General features: G+C 39.1%; 2 protein-coding genes across 2 annotated transcripts; one reads left to right on the forward strand and one right to left on the reverse strand.

Moving 5' to 3' along the window:
- On the reverse strand, positions 1-15,953 carry frs3 (fibroblast growth factor receptor substrate 3). Its single transcript, XM_074671629.1, has 7 exons — positions 15,707-15,953; positions 14,176-14,299; positions 13,958-14,046; positions 13,647-13,833; positions 11,723-11,881; positions 7,644-7,765; positions 1-7,561 (listed from the first exon to the last, which is right to left on the reverse strand). Exons 3-7 carry the CDS (start codon positions 14,021-14,023, stop codon positions 6,269-6,271), a joined length of 1,827 nt encoding a protein of 608 aa, XP_074527730.1. The 5' UTR covers positions 14,024-14,046; positions 14,176-14,299; positions 15,707-15,953; the 3' UTR covers positions 1-6,268.
- Positions 15,954-20,597: 4,644 nt separating this feature from the next.
- tspo (translocator protein) lies at positions 20,598-22,682 on the forward strand. The gene is made up of 4 exons (XM_074675719.1): positions 20,598-20,989; positions 21,479-21,654; positions 21,748-21,886; positions 22,011-22,682. Exons 2-4 carry the CDS (start codon positions 21,482-21,484, stop codon positions 22,182-22,184), a joined length of 486 nt encoding a protein of 161 aa, XP_074531820.1. The 5' UTR covers positions 20,598-20,989; positions 21,479-21,481; the 3' UTR covers positions 22,185-22,682.
- The last annotated feature ends 65 nt before the right edge of the window (positions 22,683-22,747 follow it).

The raw sequence follows: 22,747 nt of genomic DNA on the forward strand, positions 1-22,747 counted from the left end.
TATTTTCATAGCTTCATTTTAATGTTAGAATTACATTTACTTATACATTTTGGACAAATCCACACTGTATAATTCATAAAATTCATGGTAAAAGTCACCAAATGTCAGGCTCACTGTTTTAGGACTGACTGGGATGAAGGGGTCATCATATAACACGCAACAAACTCTTTGTGGAATGATCAAAGAATGAAAATGATCCAATGTTTCTTTTTGACAGTCCAACAAATGGAGCAAATCAGCTTTTTATATTCACCTCTAAAGGAAGCATGTTACGACCATCACTGCATACTCATTTATATTAGCCATGGATGGACACAGAAACATACAACAAATATTCAAAGAAATGATTTTGAGACAGAAACAAAGAAAAGAGTTTCCCCTTTCAGCAAAAATATTTCACATGGTCAAACCTTCAGGTGTGCATTCTTGTACCAAGTAGTCTACAACAGTAGCGAGTCACTGGAGTCTCATAGATGAGACAGAGAGCACCTGCAGGTTCTTGTAGGTCCCAGATTTTTGTCATGCTCAAGCATATTTGGCACTCATTCTATTGATAAATTGGTAAATAGTCACAAAGATAGGCCAATGCAATCTGCATGTACACAAATCCATCACAAAAATGTACATCTAAGACCCGTACGTCTCCCCCTGGTGGTGAGTTCACCCTTATAGCAGACAAAAAAAGAAAAAATGAAAAAAAAAAATCTAAGAAATTCACATTAATAATAATAATAATAATAATAATAATAATAATAAGAGATATTACATTTTCTAATAATTTTAGTATTTTAACAGAGATTCATCTCATAACATGAACAAGAAGGGAATGTTATACAGTATGGCAGATTTGTTTGTGATGGTCTCTCTTTGTTTTTTCTTCTTTTTTTTTTCCCCAGGACATGACATGGAAAACCACTGATAGAGATGGTGTGTTACAACATGGTGCTGACCTTTCTTTCTTTTCTTTAAACATTCAAATACTCTGACTTTTGCTGCACTCTATGAACTTAACCTGGAAAAGTTTTCAGGAAAAAAAAATAAAAAAACAGAAATGTCTCAAAGGAGTTTTCTTTTTCTTCAACACTATGAGAAGAAATACTGCTGATGATAAATCAGAGTCATGGAGCACACCATAGCCATCGGACGTTATTTTGACAAACAAATCTTGACTCATAATTAGTTTTACACATTACAGAACATAGGGAGTCATGATTTTGCACTGTTTCAATCACATTCTGTTTGGCCTTTTCACACTACAGATTGAGATTATAGCTCATGTAATCCCTAAAAATGCTGAACCTTTTTTTTTTCCTGCAAATGACATTTGGCACTACCCTCAGTGGGTATCAAAAGATGTCAATAAGTGAAAATGCGGCCAGTTTGTGACCTTCAGGGGTTTTTGCTGGTTGCCAGAAAACATCTTTCGCTTCAATCAAATATGAGCTTTGGCATGGATTAAACATAATAAATACATTGTATCAATTTGTACAGTGAAAGTGTGCTGGTAGGTATCATTTGAATCTGACTAGCATTGTTCCTGCTAAGCTAGGCCAATTTTTTAAGTAGCTTTCGTGCTACCAATTTTGTAATTTAACTCAGCTCGAAGCCAGCATGGCTCACATTTAACAATCAAGACTTAACATGGTCATTCTATATCCTAAAGATTGCTGGTGGGCAGATTGTATCTCACTTTAAACTGGTATTAATGTGAAACCAAGACATCAATCTGCAAGAGGCCATAAACTTAATAGTACAGACATGAGAGTAGCACTTATTTTATATTATGTAAGAAAGAAAAAATGGCCTATTGTCTGATATGCCAAAATATAATATAAGACATCATATGGTGAAAAAATAAACAGGAACTGGCACATTTCTTTTAAAATATAACTCCAGCTTTAAAAAAAAAACAAAACAAAACAAATAACTTTTTTTCTTTCAGCATCATTGTCAGTAAAAGGCTGTGACTTTCTATCTGCTATTTTCACTAACAGTACGTCCCCTCCCTACAAGACATGAAAAATGTTTCTGGAATGAACATGAAAGGCACAGTGAGAAATTTCTTGAAATTGACTTCAATGTTCATGTTTGTACAGTAAACACACAGCAAGCCCTTTTGGTTAAGCAATGCAGACAATAAATCCAGTTTAGGGAACTTCACGGTGACAGCAGTTATCTCAGCTAGTGGCTCATTCACCTGCAGGTCACACAAGCCCGAGAGAATTTTAATAAAGAGCAGCGTTAATGATTTCTCAAAAGTGTGAACTCAGCCTGGAGCAGACACAAATGCATGTAAAAACACACACCTGTCAATTGTGATGAGTGATGAGGCAGAAGCTACACTTTTCTTGAACTCAGGAGTGAAGAGTAGTTTTTGTGCAGATCAAATCTACTTAACAGAATATTAATTTTGGATCACAGGGCAAGATGCTTGTGGTTTTGATGCTTCAGTCAGGCAGGTTCAAGTGCTGATGAGGTTACTTCGTTCCAACAAGGAGAATTAACAGATTCCAAAATGGATTTTTTTCAATGACAATAAAAACCACATGTAACTCAGAGCTAAGATGAAAACACTTTCTCACACCCATATGAAACAATACAAATGGTTTGAAAGTTGAACACTTAATGACTGAAGTACTGCAATGATTTCTACGCTGATAATGTGAGTTGAAGCAAACACAGCGCTTGACAATAAACTAAACAAGCATCCATTTTTCTTTTACAGTTAAACTGGAACTGAAAAGTAAACATTCCTGACGTCAAAACCAAACTTCTGTTTTAGAGAAGAATAGGAGAGTGAAAACATTTAGTGTACAGCTCCATGGACCACTTTTCAATCATTTTTTTCTGGTTGAGCTTGATAGAACACAAATTCAGCTATTACTGCAAAAAAAATGTGAACATCTTTTCAATGTGTCAAATAATCAGGCTAAAAGATACTTGGAGTGTCATTTGGAGATGTGACAGTTTGCAAAATACAGTCATCTTCAAATCTGAGGCCAAATCTGATGTAAATAGCCTAGCATTTACCAATTTATGAATCTGATATTTTGATTGATTTTTAGCTTCACATCTGTGTCAGTTTAGTTTGACTGGGTTTTAAATTATTTGCAAAAGAAGCAGAGATGAAAGACCTCACATTGTCCAAATAAAATCTGATTCTCAAACATCTAATTGGGTAAACCTGGTTGACTTTTCTCAGTGTTATGTAAGAATTTAACTATCATAAAATTTGAACTTTGAGTGGAACAAACATGGAAAATTTCATTAGGATTAAAGCTCATTATAAAAGTAGCTTTGTACAAACATCACATTTTTCCTGGCCAGGAGATCCTTTGAATCATTCTCTCACATAAACTTTAAGTCTTTCACCATCAGAGCAAATTGCAAATGAGACTTGTTCCCAAATTTCAGATTCCTGTGGGGTGTAACCATCATACCCAAGCTATTGCAATTAGACGAACAAAACACAACAATAAAACTAGTGAAGCTGTGCTCAGCAGCTGAAAATGTAAACAGACTTCAGCGTGCAGGAGTGAGCTGCGGTTGAGTTAAATCCAAACAGAAGATTGGACTGTGTTTTTTTTTTTTGTTTTCCCAACAAAATTCGAAAATAGAATAATACTTGGTGAATTTTGGCAGATAAATGAAGTGTTCCACAGCCTCTATACAAGTTTTTCAAAGAGGTCTATCCAACTTTTAAGACTTAAAGTTAGAAAAAAGAAAGGAAAAGAAGCTCATACTGAAAGTGAGAGCATTAGCATGAAAACCAATGGATAAATATTTGTTATTTAAATGCATAAAATAAAGCAAAAGCAACAGTCCGGCAGGCTTTAAATAATGCATTGAGAAAAACTCTGGAGGGGAAAGGTTAAAGCGTGTGTGATGCTGTACAGAGTGAGCTACACTCTGCTACTCCTCTAATAACAAGAATGTAATTGAACCAGATAAAGGGAGTGTTAACATACACACCCTGTACTTAAACAGCCACCATTTGTCATCATTACTTCTGTTATTGTTTTTTTGTAACTATTATAAAAGGGCATTCAATGATCAATTTAGGGACAAAGTTATTGAGTACAGAAAGTGAGAAAAGCATTTTGTTTTCTGACAATTTATCGATTGAAAAACTTTAGATCTAAATTTAAAAAGCTGTTTTTGCTAAAAAATCCCAGGATACCTAAAGCAAGAGAGTAATACTTAGAGATGAGTACACTTTTTTTGTTGTTTTTTAAATTGAGATCTCCTTTTATTGCATTAGCTGCTCTCAATTGGATACAGCGCTCTGAGCTCCTTTGCTTCCTCCATCCAAGATGAGGGTTTGTATTTATGTCTTGGATTTATTTTCTGAATACTGTTAGGAAAAGGGTCCTTCTTATCTAAGTGGTACATCATGTCTTTGCCTGAAAGCCATTGCTTTTGTGGGTTGAGCATAGACAACCAGTTTGACAAGAAAGTAATCTTGATTAAACTTAATATTGGACAACTGAAACACTGTCTGGTACTTCTATCTGCTAAGGAACAATCTTAGAAATCACAACAATGCTATGTCCAACAGCGATGAGCAACATGAGTAAGATTTCAGTTCAAGCAAATGAACCCATAGCTCACACAGGCTACTGTTAGTATGTAAATGTAGCAGCGAACAACACTCCACTCTTATCCCTTTCACAGATGGCTATCATGAGGATGACCTGGAATGAGTGTTTTTTTAAACTCTGTTTCTTTTTGTAGTACTTTTTGAAGTTGGTCTCCTGATCACTGTGAGCTTACACCTCTCTGTCCTACAGCGGTCCACAAACCCTATTGGCATGTTAGATTTTATCCATCAGTATAGTTTGCAGTTAAGATTTGGCACTTTAAATACACATACAGTCCTTTTTTAAACGTAAGTCAGCACAGTAACGACAGTAAAACACCAGTGATAATTTGAAGTGAAACTTTGGTCTCCATGTTACCCACTGGATTACAAAACGCTGGTCTCCACATGGACAGCAAAATTATTACAATAGAAAAAGGAACAAATCAATAAATAATGAAATAAATAAATAAATAAATATCGACCTAATGAGGTTGATAAATAGCTCCACAAAAATCTTGACAGACTTGATTAACCCTTTGAAAACAGACCATTCACACCTGGTAACTGACAAATTAAGTTTTCAGCGTGTTCTCTGTGAGGTTATGGCATAATGCCACTATTTGAGGTTGTTGATGTCTCAAACAAAAACATGTTCATAAGTTTATCTACAGTGCTGAGTAGGAATGGAATATTTGGCCCCCTGCTTTTGGTAAAAGGACACGGTCAAGCCCTGCGGGGATCAGAGAACAAAGAGCGCTTCATAAACCCCCGGTCAAAAGTGCATTGTGACAAGCGTAAACCGAGTGGACCTCCTGCAGCTCTGCAGTGATATGCAGGAGGAGTTTTTAAAGATGATATGCTACTTTTTTATTTGCTGCATGAGGACAGACGGGAGCTCTTTGTAAACCACGTGTGCTACTTTTACCATCACTCAGTTTGGAATAATTCTCTATCTGTTCATTTAATTATCTTTTTTCGGATTGGACGACACCATTCCTAAAATATGATAAATACAATTCCATAGGATTGTGTGCAAAATGCTCTGTAGGCATACTCTAACAAATAATGCTCTCTTCTAATAGCCACAATGTTACACTTCGATGCTTGTGATGAGGTATGAATATCGGCCAGTATCATGGAGATCTTTCTTCATGATCACCACAGCTATCCTTTCTTTGTAAGCAGGGTCGCAATTTTCACTTTCATATATTATATTCCTTAAAAAAACACATGGATGTAGAAAAACTAAAGGATAGGAACAAGATGGGGTTAAGAAGAGGAATTTGCTCCAACAGTATGGCAATGACTGCTTCCACCGAAAGCTGAGGTCTCTGCTCTTAGCCATAGCTAAGCATAAAATCATATACATATATATGATTTTATTCTTATTTGTCTATATATTATTTATCCAGCAAACAGTGTTTGCAGTAAAAACTGCAAATTTCTTGAGAGAGCTTCACAACACATATCTAATAAATAACACAGAATAAAATGGCAAATTCTCCTCAGAGATTTCCTTTTCCTTTTATATGCACAGATAGACTCCAGTTCGTTTCTAATTAGGTACCTGTACTGTATCAGTCAGTCTGACAGTTGGTTCGATGGATGACAGTGAAGGGTCCAGTGTGCTAAGATGAGAATAAGCCTTCATCTGTTTTCATCACTCCTCTTCATTCTGAACACCGTCTACAGAGGCAGGTCTGTGCTGTTGTGGCGAGTCTTTCTGGAAGTCCCATCATCCCTGGGCAGAGCTTTCTGCAGGTTAGACATGGCAGCGGTCTTCTTTAGATCAATGACTGCGTAGCATTCGCTGCGCCGTGGTGCCTGCGGGCCACATTTTTTGGGTGGTAGACGCTGGTGCTGTGGCTGGTTCTGGGCACCGCTGAGGGCTTGGCAGGGAGGTTCTCCATCTAGGTCCACCTGGATGTAGTTCAGCTGCCTTGACGGAGGCATGTGGCCGTGCTCACAGCCCCCAACCCCTGACCTCGATCGTCTGCGGAAATCAAAGCTAAATATTCGCCCCCCTCGGTCGGGCTGACACGGTCGAGGATGCGGGGGGCAGGCGTGTCGGATCCGAGGTGGCTGGACCTGCTCTGTGTTGACATAGTTCTGTAGAGCATCCCTGTGGATGCCCCGTCCATCCTGGTGGTACCCATTTGGTGTCCCAGGACCTTCCGAGAACTCGTACTCATCAAAGTCCTCTTCCTCTTCCTCATACTCATCCTCATCCTGATCATCATCATCCTCCTCCTGGTCCTCATCCCGCTGCAGGGCGCTGTACTCCCAAACTGGGGGCAGAGAGGGAAGGTTCTCGTAGTTGAGCAGGGCTGTCCGACGGTGGCCTCCGCTCATGGGGTAGCCTTGAGGGGGCAGAGATGAGGGGCCATGGAGGTGCGGGTGCAGGAGGGAGTGGGAGTGGCTGTCCCCTGTACTGCTGCTGCTGCTCGAACCAACAGACTGGGACACGCTGCTTGGACTCAGCCTCTGCTTCCTGCCGCTCCTCAGCCCGTTGATGTTCTCGTAGGTGAGCTCTCCACTCTGGCAGCTGTCCGGATGCTCGAGGCCTGGGTGTCGGTGCCCATGGTGATGGAAATGATGATAGGAGTGAGAGTTGCACAAGTGCATAGAGGGCTCATCCCCCTCTGTTTCTGAGCCTGTTGCACCCTCTACTGGTTGAAGGTTGTGAGGATTGTGCCCATGCCTCTCCCGTTCTCTCTCCAGCAGATGGCGCTGTGCTGGTGTGGGGCCCAGCATGAACTTAACCTCCTGGGAGGACGGCTGTAAGAACACCTGAGGATCATTGTGCTCCTCCAAGGGACAACGCCGCAGGTTGGACTGCAGGTTCCCTTGGCCTCCAACAGGCATGGGTCCCCGTGTGGTCTCTGGGAAGGTAGTGGGCCGCACCTCAGGCAAGGAGTGCACACAGTGACGCATAGGGAGATCCCCCTCCATACTAACAGTGTTTACATAAGTGTGGGTCTGATAGGAAAAAATCAAACAGCATAAGGTCAGGAACAAGCTGAGGATATAGTGAACAACCAGTGGCATAGCTAGGCCTTACCTGATCTTCCAAACCCATGAGGCTATGTCCATGATCATCAGCAAGAGAGGGCTGGGAGGAATCACCTCTGATTGGATAACCAGGGTATCCATTTGGAAACGCCTGAACAGGAAACCCCGGAGCTGCACGCACATATATATGACAGTTTATCAATAAGAAAAGAGATGCAGGATACTGAACTTAATACAAACGAGCCTACCAATGCTCATGACAGTTTCAAGTTGATAAACTTAATAGACCTTTATACACACAATTTACTGATATGGTACCAGCGTGACATTACCCTGTTTTGAGAAAGCAGGCATAAGTTCGTATTTCTGAATATCCCTTTATTTATGACTTCTGGGTTTAAGTATACAATGAAAGTGATAAGTGATTTAAAAGTGATTTTTGAAAAAAAGTGTCTTGGACTCAGATGTCCTGGTCATTGGCTGCTTTGTCACTAAGATTATTTAAAGTGCTTCTTTTTGTACAAGGGGATGTGCTCTTCTTCACTGGATTTCAGACTCTGCACCCACTGATTCACAGAGGATTCAGTCTGTTATGGAATTAATCCTTTTACAAGCGATAAGCTCCTGGCTCAAGAACAAACCTTTCAAGTTTTACCACATCTGGGACCTCTTTCTGGACAACATTTGAGATAATGGAGCCCAGGCTCTCCAAAGTGGCATTAGTGGATTGGCAAAGACTGAAATTTCAGGGCATATTTCAAGGGCTTATTCACCAGCCTTTTCACATCATTATGCATGATTATCCCTGTTCACATGTCAGTACTTTACCACCCCTGTTGTATGTTTTTACTGTCTGATTATTTTTCTTGGTGAAACATTCGAAATATCTGGGCACCTTTCACCTGTTTGCTGGGTAATGTTGATGTGTTATTGTAAAATCAGGAAAAAGTTAATAAGAGTTCCATGATGAACTTGTTAATCAAAATATGTTTATTGGCATATTTGATAAAGTTTTGCTTCATGGTTGTTATTTTTCTTTTTTCCTTGTATAAAAACTACATATTAACGAACAGAAGCCTTTTTTTATCCAATGATCATTTGCATAATACAGAAAATGAACTTTTCAAATAATGTGGCTATGTCAATACATAGTATCTTCCTGTTTATGCCCAAATTATCATTACTATGATGTTCTTGTTTTATTTTGTTTTCATACTGTAAATGTTCTGTCTTGATGTTTGTCTTGTATTTGAATTTAAAAAAATAATTTATTGAATCTATTCAATTAAAAAATAAAAACTTTCTTTTACATCTATTGTTTATTATTCATTCTAAATCTTTTTTGTTTATTTATTTCTTTTTCCCCCTTTTTTGTGCTGTCATTTGAGTGTTCTGTTTAAGGGTAAGTTCAGATATAAAGAGGGTATATATTCATATCATGCATATTGACTGAATTGCCCCTTTAAAAAAACAATGAATTTTGAATTATTGAATATTTTTAATGTAAAACACAGAAAGAAAGAAAGAAAACATGGCTTCATACATTCAACAATAAATGTGATTCAGTTTGTTCCTCTTTTCCTCCAATTTATTTAATCTCAATGCAGCTGCAATTTTTAGAAAAGAAATCAATTAAAAAATACCATCAAGGCAAAAACAATGCCAAATGAAACCTGATGTCCCCATACTACAGCAAACTTTTTGAAAGTGGGAGCATCCACTCACACCAGCATCATCATCATCCACAGTAACCAAAGCAGCAGCTCTACTTCTTTACACTGTGCTGCACAAGCCAACACTGCACTAACACTGACACCAGCTGGTGACTGTCTGTAACATCTTTCTAAAGTGATCCAAAAACTGATCTATAGAGGTTAAGAAGTTATCTAATCAAGTTTCAACATATTTTCATTAATGTCAGCATTAAAGCCACTAAACTATTAAAAATATCATAATGGAACACATCAGCTCATTCTGTTATCATGACTCAAAATGTGTTTTCCATCAAAACTGTTCATTCCTGTGTCACTTTTCAATTAGAAATTTTGGTTAACAAACGTACATTCATTCACTCACTAATGGCAACAGGGTCATATTCAGTTAGGGTTTAGTGCCTTGCTTAAGAGCACTTATGCATGATGAAATCTATAATGTATAAAAAGGGCATGAATTGCTTTACTTTCTGTGCTGTAGCCCTTATCGATCAATTTACAGTATCTCTAACATACTTTTAAAAAAATCTGCAAGATGTTTAATGCATCAGTCAACTTCTGTTATATTAACCATTTTAGAAACTGTGTTGTCACCAAGTTGTCAAGAACAGTTTGCCCAGACGTTCACCTCACCATCAGCGCTGTCTTTAACACACCTAGCAGAGCAGCTAATGTTAGCTGCTGTTTTAAACACTTAATTCTGATTGGCCCACAAGGCAGTAAACCTGGGGAAAACACTGCTGGATAGTAAGCAGGATATAGGGAGTGGCAAAAATCTCGGTCACCCTGTCAAGCTGCTGCACTTTGCACAGCCAGCTGTTCACTATACACTGTTCCTTATACCAGTGTTTTTCAACCACTGTGCCGTGAGATACTGTAAGGTGTGCCATGGGAAGTTATCCAATTTCACTTTGTTGGTCTAAAAAAGTAACAACATGCCATCGTTTAGTGGCTATGCTTTGAACATTATCTACTTCCTTTCATGTCAGTAGGTGGCAGCAGGTAGCTAATATAAAGGGATGGAGAAGTTCTTGAAAAGTAATAATCCAAACTCCGAACAGGAAAAAAATCCAGACCCTGATGAAGGCTCTAGTATGGGAGGTTGTCAAAGGACAAAGACGGTGAATTCTGGGCAGTAGAGTGGAAGCTTTCTTTTCAGATTTACTTTCACCAGGATGTGATGACACCGACTCTGGTGTGCTTTGTGTGTGGTGAAAAGCTATCCAACAGTGCCATGTCCCTAGACAAGCTTACACGCCATTTTTAAATGAACCACTTAATGCATCAAACAAGCAGGCAAACTGTTTTGATCACCTATGTGAAAACATGGTGAAACAGCCAACTTCTGTGGGACAAATCACAAAGGTGAAAAAGCAAGACCTCAGAGCTAGCTACTATGTTACTGAACTTGTTGCTAAATCAAAAATGTTGCACATTGTGACACAGTCACAAAAGAAGTTATCAGCTTTGTGTTCATCTGAACAGGCCCACGTTACACCATGTGTGAGTGTAAGAGACTTTGTTATCAGGCTACAAAGTGTTATTCACTCCCTCACTGGCTTCCGGTCTCATTCAGGATTCAATACAAAATCTCCCTTCTAACTCATCATTGCGTTCATGGAAACGCCCCCCCCATACCTAAAAGAACTCCTCACACCACAAACCTTGCCACGCCTCCACTCTGGTAACAACTACCTCCTTCTGCCCCCCAGGACTAAGCTTTGTACGATTGGTGATCAGGCCTTTAGCTCAGCTGCTCCTTGCTTGTGGAATACCTTCCCTGAGGACCTGAGGGCTCCACAAGCAACAGACTCTTTCAAGAAGAGCCTGAAAACCTTTCTTTTTTTAAAAAAGCTTTCCCTGAAAGCATTTAACCTGTTTGTAACATTGCTTTGTTTTTAACCTTGCTTTACTGTCACACTTTGAGATCATTTTGATGAAAAGTGCTTTACAAATAAAATTCATTATTATTAGTAGTAGTATCATTTTATTATATTTTTGGTTGGTGGTGTACAGTGGGACTTTTTCAATGTTAAAAATGTACCATGGCTCAAAAAAAGTTGAAAAAACACTGCCTTATATAATCTTAAAATTCCTCACACCAGCCCCTCAACAGTGAACTATGACTCTCCTCTTTTAGGGTGGTGTCAGCATTGGCCTCAATATTCTGGCATAAGTTGGATTCTAATCTCAATACCAGAATGAATCCCAGTATAACCTGAAACTATCACATGATGGTAATTTGTTTTTAAATTCTGATTGAGCATTAAGTATAATTTGGCGTAAAACTCAGCTTTGTTTACAGATTTACATCTGCATGCATGCTCTACAAATAATCCAAGTTTATAATTAGCAGAACTGGTGTGTTTTTGTGAGTCTGTGAGTGAGTGAGCGAGTGTTTGGTGCTGTGACTCACTGTTTGGAGTCTGTGGTGTGCGAGACATCTCCATCTCTGGTGTGTGACCACTGCGAATCATCATTGACTCCTCCACCACGTTGATGCTGTTACATTGCATCAGCTCCTGGAGCAGATTGAAAATCTCCTCTGCCCGGGAACACTTGAATGCAAAGATTCCTGATCAAATAAGCAAAAGAGAAAAAAAAACATTGTGACACAATGATTTTCAATCCACACCTAAGTTAGAAGATGTTACTGTCTTTTCTAACAATAGTCAACATGTTGAGAAATAACAAACTTGAGGTTGAAGCCACAGCAACATAGCACAAACAATTTATTTTCATTTGTAGTCTAATTTAAAGGGCAACTCCGGTTTTTTGACACCTGGACCTTATTTATAGGTGTGTGCATGCTCATATACTCACTCAGACAAACGTAGTGCAGCTCGGAGTCCTTCATAAGTTATTTAGATCCAACCGATTTTAGCCGCACTTAGCGGGGGCCACGGCAAGGGAGCTTCAGCGCGGGACATAATCTCTGCAGAATCGCTCATTTCAGCTATATTTTTTCATCCATCGCCAGTGTTATCATAAAGTCAGCTCGTCTACCGTCTTCAGACTATGACTTTGAGTTTGACAGCTGTCCTTACTGGTTTGAGCCTGAGTACACGGGCGAGGAGCTCCATGAAAGACGGATGCAGAGGGAGAGAGACCAAGAGCTGGCTCGAGAACAACAAACAGGAGCACGTCCACGACTCAATGCGAACTGGTACTGGCAAACCGGTAAGGACAACCGTCAAACTCGAAGTCGTAGTCTGAAGACGGTAGATGAGCTGACTTTATGATAAAACTGGCGATGGATGAAAAAATATAGCCGAAATGAGCAATTCTGCAGAGATTATGTCCCGCACTGAAGCTCCCTTGCCGTAAGTGCGGCTAAAATCGGTTGGATCTAAATAACTTCTGAAGGACTCCGAGCTGCACGATGTTTGTCTCAGTGAGTATATGAGCATGCACACACCTATAAATAAGGTCCAGGTGTCAAAAAAACGGAGTTGCCCTTTAACTACATATGACAGTAAGAACTACATGTGTTAGATACATGACTGTGAAAGAAAAGTTTAGAAAATGTATGAACATAAAACTCTGGGCAATGTGACCTGTGAGACAGACTCAAAAGATGTACCATTATCCCTCGTATTCAAAATATATTACACGATATTCCTGTGATGACACCAAAGTCTTTTTCTTTTGTGTTATATGGGAAACATTAGCGTTTACCAGCTGGTCCTAAAAAAGCCTAACCTGACCCTAATATTCCTGTACAAGTAACCTTATCTACACTGAAAACCATAGCATGGTGTACAGTCAGGATGGGAAGTTAATGTGAAGTATGAAAAAACCTTTCCTTGGATTAATAACCACCTGAACAGTCAACAGCAAATATTAACTCTCCTTGTTGTCTGATAGTGTTATAGGATCCAGTGGAAGGTTGGTATACTCTTGTTGTACTGTAATGAAGCTATGAGATAGTAAAATACAAATGTTAGCTGTTGTCAAGCATTGGTTTTTCAATTTTGTTGTTTGCCTAATTTTTCCACTTTAGTTTCACTTGATGCAATCTTTCTAGTTGCCTCTCACTTCAAAGGTAGTAATTTAAAAATGTATCATTGATTATGAGATTCCTTTATTAAATGTCCCAAAACCAACGGCACCGCTTCCTACACTGAGCATGAAGTCAGAGGACAATGATTAATGTGTGACCATGCTATACTAACTGATCAGCACTTTCTTTATACTATGACAGAAAAAAAATAGATAGAAAGAAAATTCAAGCTTAACTACTTCAAGGTGCATATAAGAGAAAATACAAATACTTGGATGTAAAGGTAGAAAATGGAATCTTTGTTTCTTAAGTTCAGAAACTGAAAAATGGGGCTTACCCTGTCCAGTCTGACAACGTCGGCCGCTCTCAAAAGAAAACAGGTTGGAGTCATAGCCATAGCGGCGCAAGCAAAGATACGGCCACCGGATTGCGTCCCTTTTTCGTGTGTGAAGGATGAGCTCAGTCTGGGTGAGCTCCATGATCCCAGAGCCGAGTTCGTTGCCCTCATCGTCCACATTAGTGACCTAGGACATGGGGCAGAAATGGTGAAGCAGGAGATCGAGATGGTTTAGAATATTCATCAGTGGTTTTTCAAAAAAGTCACTACAAAGGAAAATAGAGGATGACATGTATTTTGTTCTTACTGACCTTAAATTTAGTGAGATGGTTGTCTCTGATGGGGTCTCTGTACAGACAGCTCCAACAGCTCCCCATAGCTTCAGCAGGCTAGCTGAAACCTAACACACACAACAAACACCAGGAAACTATTTAATTGGGAATTTAATTAATTTGAAGACATTAATTTATATGAGACAAAACTAAATGAAAAATCCATTGCAGGGAACAGACAGACACAAGCTGCTTACTTAGTCCAGGCCATCAGTGAGGGGATTTCCAACTCAATCCCAGGATCTTCGACTGGGCATGGTTGTCACAAGCCAGTTAGTTTGCTGGGCTGACATCCTGAGGAGATGTGTGATGCTCTTCCCCCTATGACCATTTAAAACACAGATCAGATTAACACAGAAATTGAATTTCACTTTTAGTCTCAATAAACAACTTAGGTTAGTTTTAACAAGTGGACATCATTGACAGCTACTTAAACTGTTGGATATCATCCCTTTCCAATTCAAATCTCACATCTGTCTTCTATCAGTCTTTAAAAATAAACTACAGATTACATATGTGTTGAACCTTTTTGAAAATTACTTCAACATCATAGCGATTGTTACATTAAGGATTTTTGAGCATTTACTTGTCAGCATTTTGAATTATCCCACTCATGTAGATAAGAACAGAGTAAGGACAAACTAGTTCAGGCGAATCAGAGAAACTGACATCTACTGGATTATCCATAAATCTGCAAATAGCAATTCACAAAATCCATCAAATTGTATTGCTGATATCGTATTTAAATCACCAATTTTTATTCATGCTGGGCCAAATACTTAAGGTACAGGGTTATTTGAATGGCTAAGACTAAATATTTGGCACTGACACTAGGATCTTGGAAGTAAAAGCCTCTCTGGTGCACAATCATATTTGATCACTTCGAATTATTATTATTATTTAATATAATGACCGGGAATTTCTATAGATTTCCGGACCAGAATTTGCAAATTCAATGGTAAGAGTCCAGCTGTGCATCTTGAAATCAGGAGAGAAACATAAACATAATAGACATAGGGCAATGTTTAAAGATTAAAGCTCTAGACTAAATGTTGCCTCAGACACTTCACATCAACAAGTCGTAAAAATCTGCGCCAGAAATAACCCTCTGGTTCCTGCTCCTTGTCGACCTCACTCAGCCCCACAGATTTCAGATCAACACCGCCGCATTATGTGAGCTCTAACCTGGGCCTCCACATCTGACTGGAGATGCCAGGTTGGACACACACACACACACACACACACACACACACACACACACACACACACACACACACACACACACACACACACACACACACACACACACACACACACACACACACACACACACACACACACAAGCCACAGCTTCCTTTACTCAAAGCAAGCAGGGCACAAAAAAGGCTTAACTGTAATGCACACTTGTCAACGACCAGTGATTGAATGGGCTTCCTCTCCATCTGAGCTATATACAGCAGAAAATCACAGCCTTTCTTCATTTTTTTGCTCAATTAGCGAAGCCGACGCAGAGCTCCAAAACAAGCCGACAGCCAGGCTTCATCTGCCCCATCAATGTGCACGGACTCCCCGGCACGACCATGCTACCATGAACCAGCACACTGACACTAAATGCACAACGACACGGTTCAATGAGCATTTGTTCCCCATTGGTGTGAGCACACAATAGCGTGAGTATATAGCAGTCAACGGGAAAGTGGAGAATGACAGCGATGGTTTGCTACTCACATGTCTGGCACGGATTTTTTTTTTATATTAGCTCTAATGCGAAATAAGCACTGAGGCTGCGAGTGGTTATCGGTGGCGGCCGCTGCTGCTGCTGGCTGTAGCGGGATGTGGCACTTGCACGGCAGCGAGACGAATAAAAGATGCAGTGAGAGCAGTGAAAATGTTGTTATTTTTTCCTCCTATTACGCCCCCCTACTGCAGCACGGGCCTCTGCCTGTATGACATTTCCCAAGCAGCTGGGGTGAGAGTTCACCGCCAGACAACGAGGCTGAAAGAAGCGTCAAGAAGGTAAGGAACGCTGGAGGACCGGGTGGGAAAGGTGTGCCTGCCTGACAGACTGGAGGAGGGGCAAAATAACCCATTGATCTGGAAGGGGACAGCATCTGTGCCAGTTCTTGGCTTATTGTTTTAATGAATATGGCCATTCATTTTTAAGTTATTTATGATGTCGTGCAAGTCCCGTTAGATTGTTTCGCGTGTCTTCCCCAGATTGTTCGACTATAACTTTATCACTCGGTATTTTTCCACCTCATCTTCTTAGAGTGGTTTAGTTTATTTGTGCTACACAGGAAATAAATTACATTTTGAGGATATGCTCTTTTCTTTGGAACTTGGCAATAAAAAAAAGACTAAAACCACTTTTATGAGAAAACTTGAGGGATATTCTAAATTTAGAGCAAAGTCTGTAAAAAGAGGAAATCAGCTTGTGAAGTACTACATAAAATCCTTCCAACATGTTAACACTAAACAGATAGTCATAATAGTAGTGAAACAAACACTGACAAAGTCTCAGTGACATCACACATTACTTCTGAAGCAGAGTGTTAAACCCTATTGAGGGTGGTCACCATATTGGATCAGCTTACTTAAAGGTCCTGTGCACTTTATAAATTATATTCAAGTAGTCTTGCTTTTCTATATTTGCCTGTTTATGATACTAGATTTAAAATCAGATTATCAGCATCAAAACTGGTTATTTCTATATGATATTTCTCAGTATCCTTGTATGACCCATTCACCATAAAATCCTAATGACAGCAATGTGGGCCAACCAGGCTTTGCAGTAAGCAGCAAAATGTCCTTTTGTCTGCTAAAAAGGATTTCTTATATCTATTTTGAAGTAACGGCAGACACTGAAGCTAAACTGGCTAAAGGGAAAAAAGACAGAAAGCTAAACAGGAGACTGATAGAGCAGGGGCTAGGGGCTAAAACATGGGCAAAACTGTTTGTGATAATGTTTATTCCAACCCAGATGAGCATGACTACCGTACAAGAGTGACATCCTTAAAACAGTGGGTGATGGTGCTCATGGGAAATGGAGTCTTTATCCTGTAATTTTCACGGCTAGCCCTCATAGCACCTTTACCCTTACTTTGGCTGACCTCACAATGGGCAAAGACGTAGATGGAGGGGTTTAGTTTCTACACTGTGGTGTACCTGCCTGTATTACCTTCAAAATATTGGATGCAAAAAAAAAAAAAAAAAAAAAAAAAGAACGACAAAGAAAAAGAAAGGAAATGCAAAAAATCACCGCACAGTTTTGGAATAGGGAAGTGTGCCATCTCAACTAATCATCTTGAACTTTGCTGCATGATCATGTTTGGTTTGAGGATGATCTTTATCTTATTGGTTTTTATGAAATGCCCAATGCTTTAGCAGCGAGCTTCAAGTGGACATTCAGGAAATTGCAGTTTTAACACCTCTGCTCTAGCTTCATTATTTTTATGGTGTTGTTACTATTTGTCAGTCTTTGGCATCATTAGTTTATGAGTTGGAAGGCTGAGGAAGCCCTCTTATAGCCTACTCTTTGATTAATCTTTAAATCTTGATTTGTTGGCTAATTTAATCATCTGTACAATTTTTGTCTCTTCAAAAGTGTTCCACAAGCTTAAATGGTTTGAAAAGTTAATGAAAGCATGACTATTTCTTTTTTATGGATTCTTACTTGATGATAACCTTTTCAGGCACAAAGATTTCCAGCAGCAGCTAAACAAAACTGCCTGATTAGAAAAACCAAAGTAAAATACGAAATTACATGTTGTACAGCACTCAGACGCACCTCATTGAAATAATAAAACATCTTAATTTAAATAATGTAAACCGATATGTCAAGTTTAGATTGTCAGGGCCGTGTGCTTTGTCTTTTCAATGAAACGGATACAACAACTCATCATCATCACACAGAATCATACAGCTGTGAAGTGAAGGGAGAATAATCTTGATGTCTATTTCATCTTTGCCGTCTGCCTTACAGCCAGCGGTGTGATCTTGTAAACAAAGCAAAAATATGTGTCAAGTGTCCGTGCAAGAAAAAAGGACACGCCAGTTAGTGGACTTTGGGATTAAAGGTCAACAGGAGCGTGATATAAACGGGTGTATTTTGTAACCCAAATACTTCGTCAACCGACAGTCCCCTCTTGACTTAGCCCTAGCGACCAATCGTTGCTAACCATGCTGTGACGTCATTATAAGACAGTGTCTGGTTCTCATGCAATGGTCTACTTTTGGGACAAAAAATGAAAATCACAATTTTAAAAAAATTAAATTGTATTTAAACTAAGAATGTCAAAGAGGAAAGAGGTCTGAAGTGTTGAATAAAGAAACTCTACTTTTCAGTTTTAATGTTTAAATGGAATGATTATAAGAAAGACTTGAAATGTTTTTAGACATCAAAATATTTTCAATTATCTTTTTATGTTTATCTGATTGCTTTTACTGTTTAATTTCCTTTTTCCTGAAAACTGCATTTACATGTGTTTTGTATGCTACAGTACAATCCTACCATTGTTGTCTGAATAACATTAGCTTATGTTTATGTTATGTACAAATTACTCTATCTTTCTTCCTAAATTCTCAGAGAGAAAGAAATCAGCTGATTGCACTCATAAAAAATAACCCTGCCCAGTGAGACCAGTACCACATTACAGTAGCCTGATTCTGGAGACAGTGTTAATAGGTGTAGTCTGGCAAAGTTACCATTCAAACTTAACAGAGGTTCTGATCACCAAGTGAAAGTTAGTCAGGTGTTTGAGTACCTTTAAAAAAACAAAAAACAAAACAAAAAAAAAAGACTAAACAGATCTGTTCATTTAGACAGTGTACCAAAGAAATACCTTGTTTTGTTTTAACACTATGTATAGTAATGTTAAGTTTTGTCTATCAAATATATCTGTTAATAGTTGTCTGAAGCTTATTAGTCTTTGTGTTGGGGCGCATTTTACATCTGAGTTCAAGACAATAGACTGCAAAAAGCACGTAGCTTGCCCAGACATTAAGAACAGTAATCAACACCAACTTTTTAAGGAATGGTCTTCTGTATGGTCTGTGGAATCATTAACACAGATTGTTGTTAACAACTTTTGTGCATATTATAATAACTTATTTTCACAACAACCAAAAAAACGTGTTCACAAATTAAGAACTTGATTTTACATGTATCATGTCTACCATAAAGACAACAAGAATTACTACACATACTCTACACCTCTCAGTAATTGAGCAATGTCAAAACTCAGTGCTATAGCTACTTTTTTAATGTAATAGAAGATCCAGATGCATTCTTTGAATTTAAGGCCCAGCCAGTGCCCCCTGGACCAAATTTAATTCACTTTTCACATAAAAGTGAAAGAGGGACTGTCATCACCATGAATTACAGTGTCATATTGTTTGTCATGCAGAAAATACTCTGAACAATTTACCAACTGTAACCATAACTATCAACTGTAACCTTTGATTTATGTGGCATCAAGGTATAAACACCAGTTGGCCTCTCATTTTAGTGGAAATTTGTACCAGTTTAACCTTTATAGGGCTGTCACACAACTGTAGCCTTTTATCTTGATTTGGTTGAGCATGTGGAGTGTGATTCCAGGTTGTGTCTCTGCTCCACTTATTGTTTTATTTGAATACCTTTGTACCTGTTTCATTCACTGCTCCATATCTGCATGCATGTTCCACAACTAATCTTTTTAGTAAGCAGGCAGGACCTGTGTGTGTATTTGTCTGAATGTGTGTACTGTGATGCAACTCCCATCTCTATTTCTGTTGTGACCACTGACTGTTAAATTGCATCAGCTCCTGGGACAGTTTAGAAAGTGGTTGTATTTCTCCTCGAACGATGTGGAAATACATTTTTAGAGTTTCTATAAAGGTTAATTCAGATCTTTCTGTATATTGATAACTCAATCCATTGAGCTTTGTAAACTAGTAGCTACTTGTAGCCTATTAAAAGTTTTAGTAGAGCTTTGTTCATGTTAAAAACTGGAATTTAGACATGATCTACTTCTTATTGCAGGGCTGCAGGTAGATATTACCAGGTACAAACTGGGTTGGGCTGGGGTTTATTCAAGTTAATCCTAAAAAAATTTTGTCAGTTAACTGTCAAGTTTTGCTTGGATTTTTGCTTTATCTTAAGCTACATTTTTTCATTTGGGGCTTATTTGATTCAGGATAAAAGATTGACTCCCACATATCAAGCAGAATTTGTTGTCTGTTACCATCTAGTCAAATACCTCGTTACTTTTATTAATGCAATTTTTTTTAAGTAAGCTTTTGCTGAATATGATGAAAATCTACACGTACAAACATGTTTGGTTTTTGGTGTTTTAACACACACACACACACACACACACACACACACACACAAACACACACACACACACACACACACACACACACACACACACACACACACACACACACACACACAGACAATTGACTCATACAAGTTTGCCTAAATGAACAGGGTTTCAACAGGTATATCGAGTTTTACCCGTCAAGGCTTAAGGAAGATTTAAAGAATTACCCTTGACACACAACACAAAGCTGCTGTGAAAAAATGGCGGGTAAGATCTTGACGTTATCTAATCTTTGTCATCCGTTCAGTCACGTATCCAGTTGTGTGTGTTTTGTAAGCAACGCGGAAACATGTAGACGCAGTTGAGCAGGAAATGGAGACATAATAGACAGCATGTAGAAGGAACTTTGGACTCAGGGGACCTATTAAAGAAAATATTAGCGTAGCTACCAAAAGACACTTGCCCTCACTCGACTCTGTCCTGGCGACCAATCGTTGCTAACCACGCTACGACGTCAGGCTGTTGACAGCATTTGGCTCTCGTGCTCGGGGAGTGTCATAGGAGTGTATGCTGAGCGCACAGATAAGATTACCCTCGTCGTCTCATATTATATCACAATACAGCAGCATGTCCTAGGAGTTTGAGCTAACCGGAGAGCTAAATACTTACTGTACACACTTGTCAGGGGAATTTCGAGCTGTCAGAGGTAAGTGTCGTGTCAAGGTTACGGTGTATTGAGAACGTTTTTGTAGCTACCTTTGACCCAACAAACTTTGATCAATTAAAAGGTGTGTTTACGAGGCCCATGCACTCTGATAATCAACATGAACAATTTAAACATGTTTGGTCGTTATACCACTATCACATCAGTCGTGTCATTTTTTTTTCTGTCTGTGATGTAATGCAGCTTCATGTTTCTTTGCATTTCACAACACACTGAGGTTAGTTGACTTGCTTAAATAACCAGCGCTCAACTGTCAAAGTATTTATGACACAGATACTGATTCAGACAGAGCCGATTACAATCTGCACCTGAGTGAATACAGGTTTAGATTCCGTTTGCATTTATGTGATTCTTCAGGGGCTCTCAGGAAACTTATAAAATGGTGTAACAATATTAAAATAAAACCAAGTGCTGCGCTGCTGTCTACAGCCCAAGCAGCAGCTAGTCTGATGTGTCCTACTTTCACCCCAGATCATGTGGTTACCCATGCTTGGAATGACCGCCTTGCCTCATGTGGGAGCGCTCTATGGCGGCTACATAACACGGAAAGAGGTGAAGACCTGGTACTCTACCCTGCAGAAACCGTCATGGAGACCTCCAAATGCAGCGTTTCCTGTAGTGTGGACCTGTCTGTATACAGGCATGGGGTAAGCATCATGAGGACAAGGCTCTGTTTTTTTTTTCTCAAAATATGATGAATCTTCCCTACAAGATATTATGATATTCCCTATTTCTTACAGGTATGGTTCCTACCTGGTGTGGAGAGAGCTGGGAGGTTTCACTGAAGATGCAGTGGTTCCTCTGGGACTTTATGGGGTCCAGCTAGCTCTAAATTGGATCTGGACTCCCATCTTCTTTGGAAGACACAAGCTGAAATTGGTGCGTTTTATTCACAATTCTGGTCATATTTATGACTAATTTTTTACTTAGGACTCCAAGGAAGGTCAGAATTGATGTGACGTGTTCTGTGACACTTTCCATTTTACACATCTATCCAATTTAGGCTCTCATTGACATTGTGGCTCTCACTGTGACTGTTGGAGCCACAACGGTGTCTTGGTATCCCATCAGCCGCACAGCTTCACTGCTGATGGTACCCTACCTGGCCTGGTTGTGCCTTGCTACTAGCCTCAACTACTGCATATGGAGAGACAACCCAGAGAAGAAAGAAGAATAAAAGACACTTCTCCATGCATCTACTCCATGCATCTACTTTCATTTTGGATTCCATTCCAAGTTTTATGTATCCTAAGGTTGAAATCACAGTCAGATCAATCAATACATGCCTTTTTTATACTAAGCAGTCTGATCTCTGTCCTCCATTACAACTGAAAGGGAAGCACATGACATCTGGGTAGGCAGATTGTTGTTTGCATAACTTGATTGTCTGAATATTAACCTAGCTGATCTGACTTTTTATACACAAACAACCAAATTCAATAGCTTCCTGCTCAAGCATACACAAACGCAAAGCTTCATACGCCTGCTTACAAGGCTTCATGGTCACATGTATTTTAATTTAAAAGAAAAAAAACTACATTGGTTTGCTTTTTATACTAAGAATGTTTTGGTTGATTTTTTTAAAAAACACTGCTGATGTTACTGACTCAGTTAAATAAAGATTTCTTTCAAAGGGAATATCCATAGTCATTACATTCATTACACTAAAGCAGGAACACACCAACACATTAAGAACTCAAATTCCTTAAGTTGTATAAGAATGAATGCTAAGAACAAGCC

The sequence above is a fragment of the Halichoeres trimaculatus genome, unplaced genomic scaffold, assembly GCF_033239565.1.
Source record: "Halichoeres trimaculatus isolate MK-OKI-2021-1 unplaced genomic scaffold, fHalTri1.1 fHalTri1_scaffold_1, whole genome shotgun sequence".
NCBI classification, from domain to species: domain Eukaryota; kingdom Metazoa; phylum Chordata; class Actinopteri; order Labriformes; family Labridae; genus Halichoeres; species Halichoeres trimaculatus.

Bases quoted from the DNA above. Each gene is read 5' to 3' on its own strand.
- frs3 (XM_074671629.1), bottom strand. From the start codon at position 14,023: ATGGGGAGCTGTTGGAGCTGTCTGTACAGAGACCCCATCAGAGACAAC. The intron at 13,834-13,957 runs GTCAGTAAGAAC...CCCATGTCCTAG, and splicing joins ACCATCTCACTAAATTTAAG to GTCACTAATGTGGACGATGA. The intron at 11,882-13,646 runs GTAAGCCCCATT...TTATTTGATCAG, and splicing joins ACGTTGTCAGACTGGACAGG to GAATCTTTGCATTCAAGTGT.
- tspo (XM_074675719.1), top strand. From the start codon at position 21,482: ATGTGGTTACCCATGCTTGGAATGACCGCCTTGCCTCATGTGGGAGCG. The intron at 21,655-21,747 runs GTAAGCATCATG...TATTTCTTACAG, and splicing joins TGTCTGTATACAGGCATGGG to GTATGGTTCCTACCTGGTGT. The intron at 21,887-22,010 runs GTGCGTTTTATT...TATCCAATTTAG, and splicing joins GAAGACACAAGCTGAAATTG to GCTCTCATTGACATTGTGGC.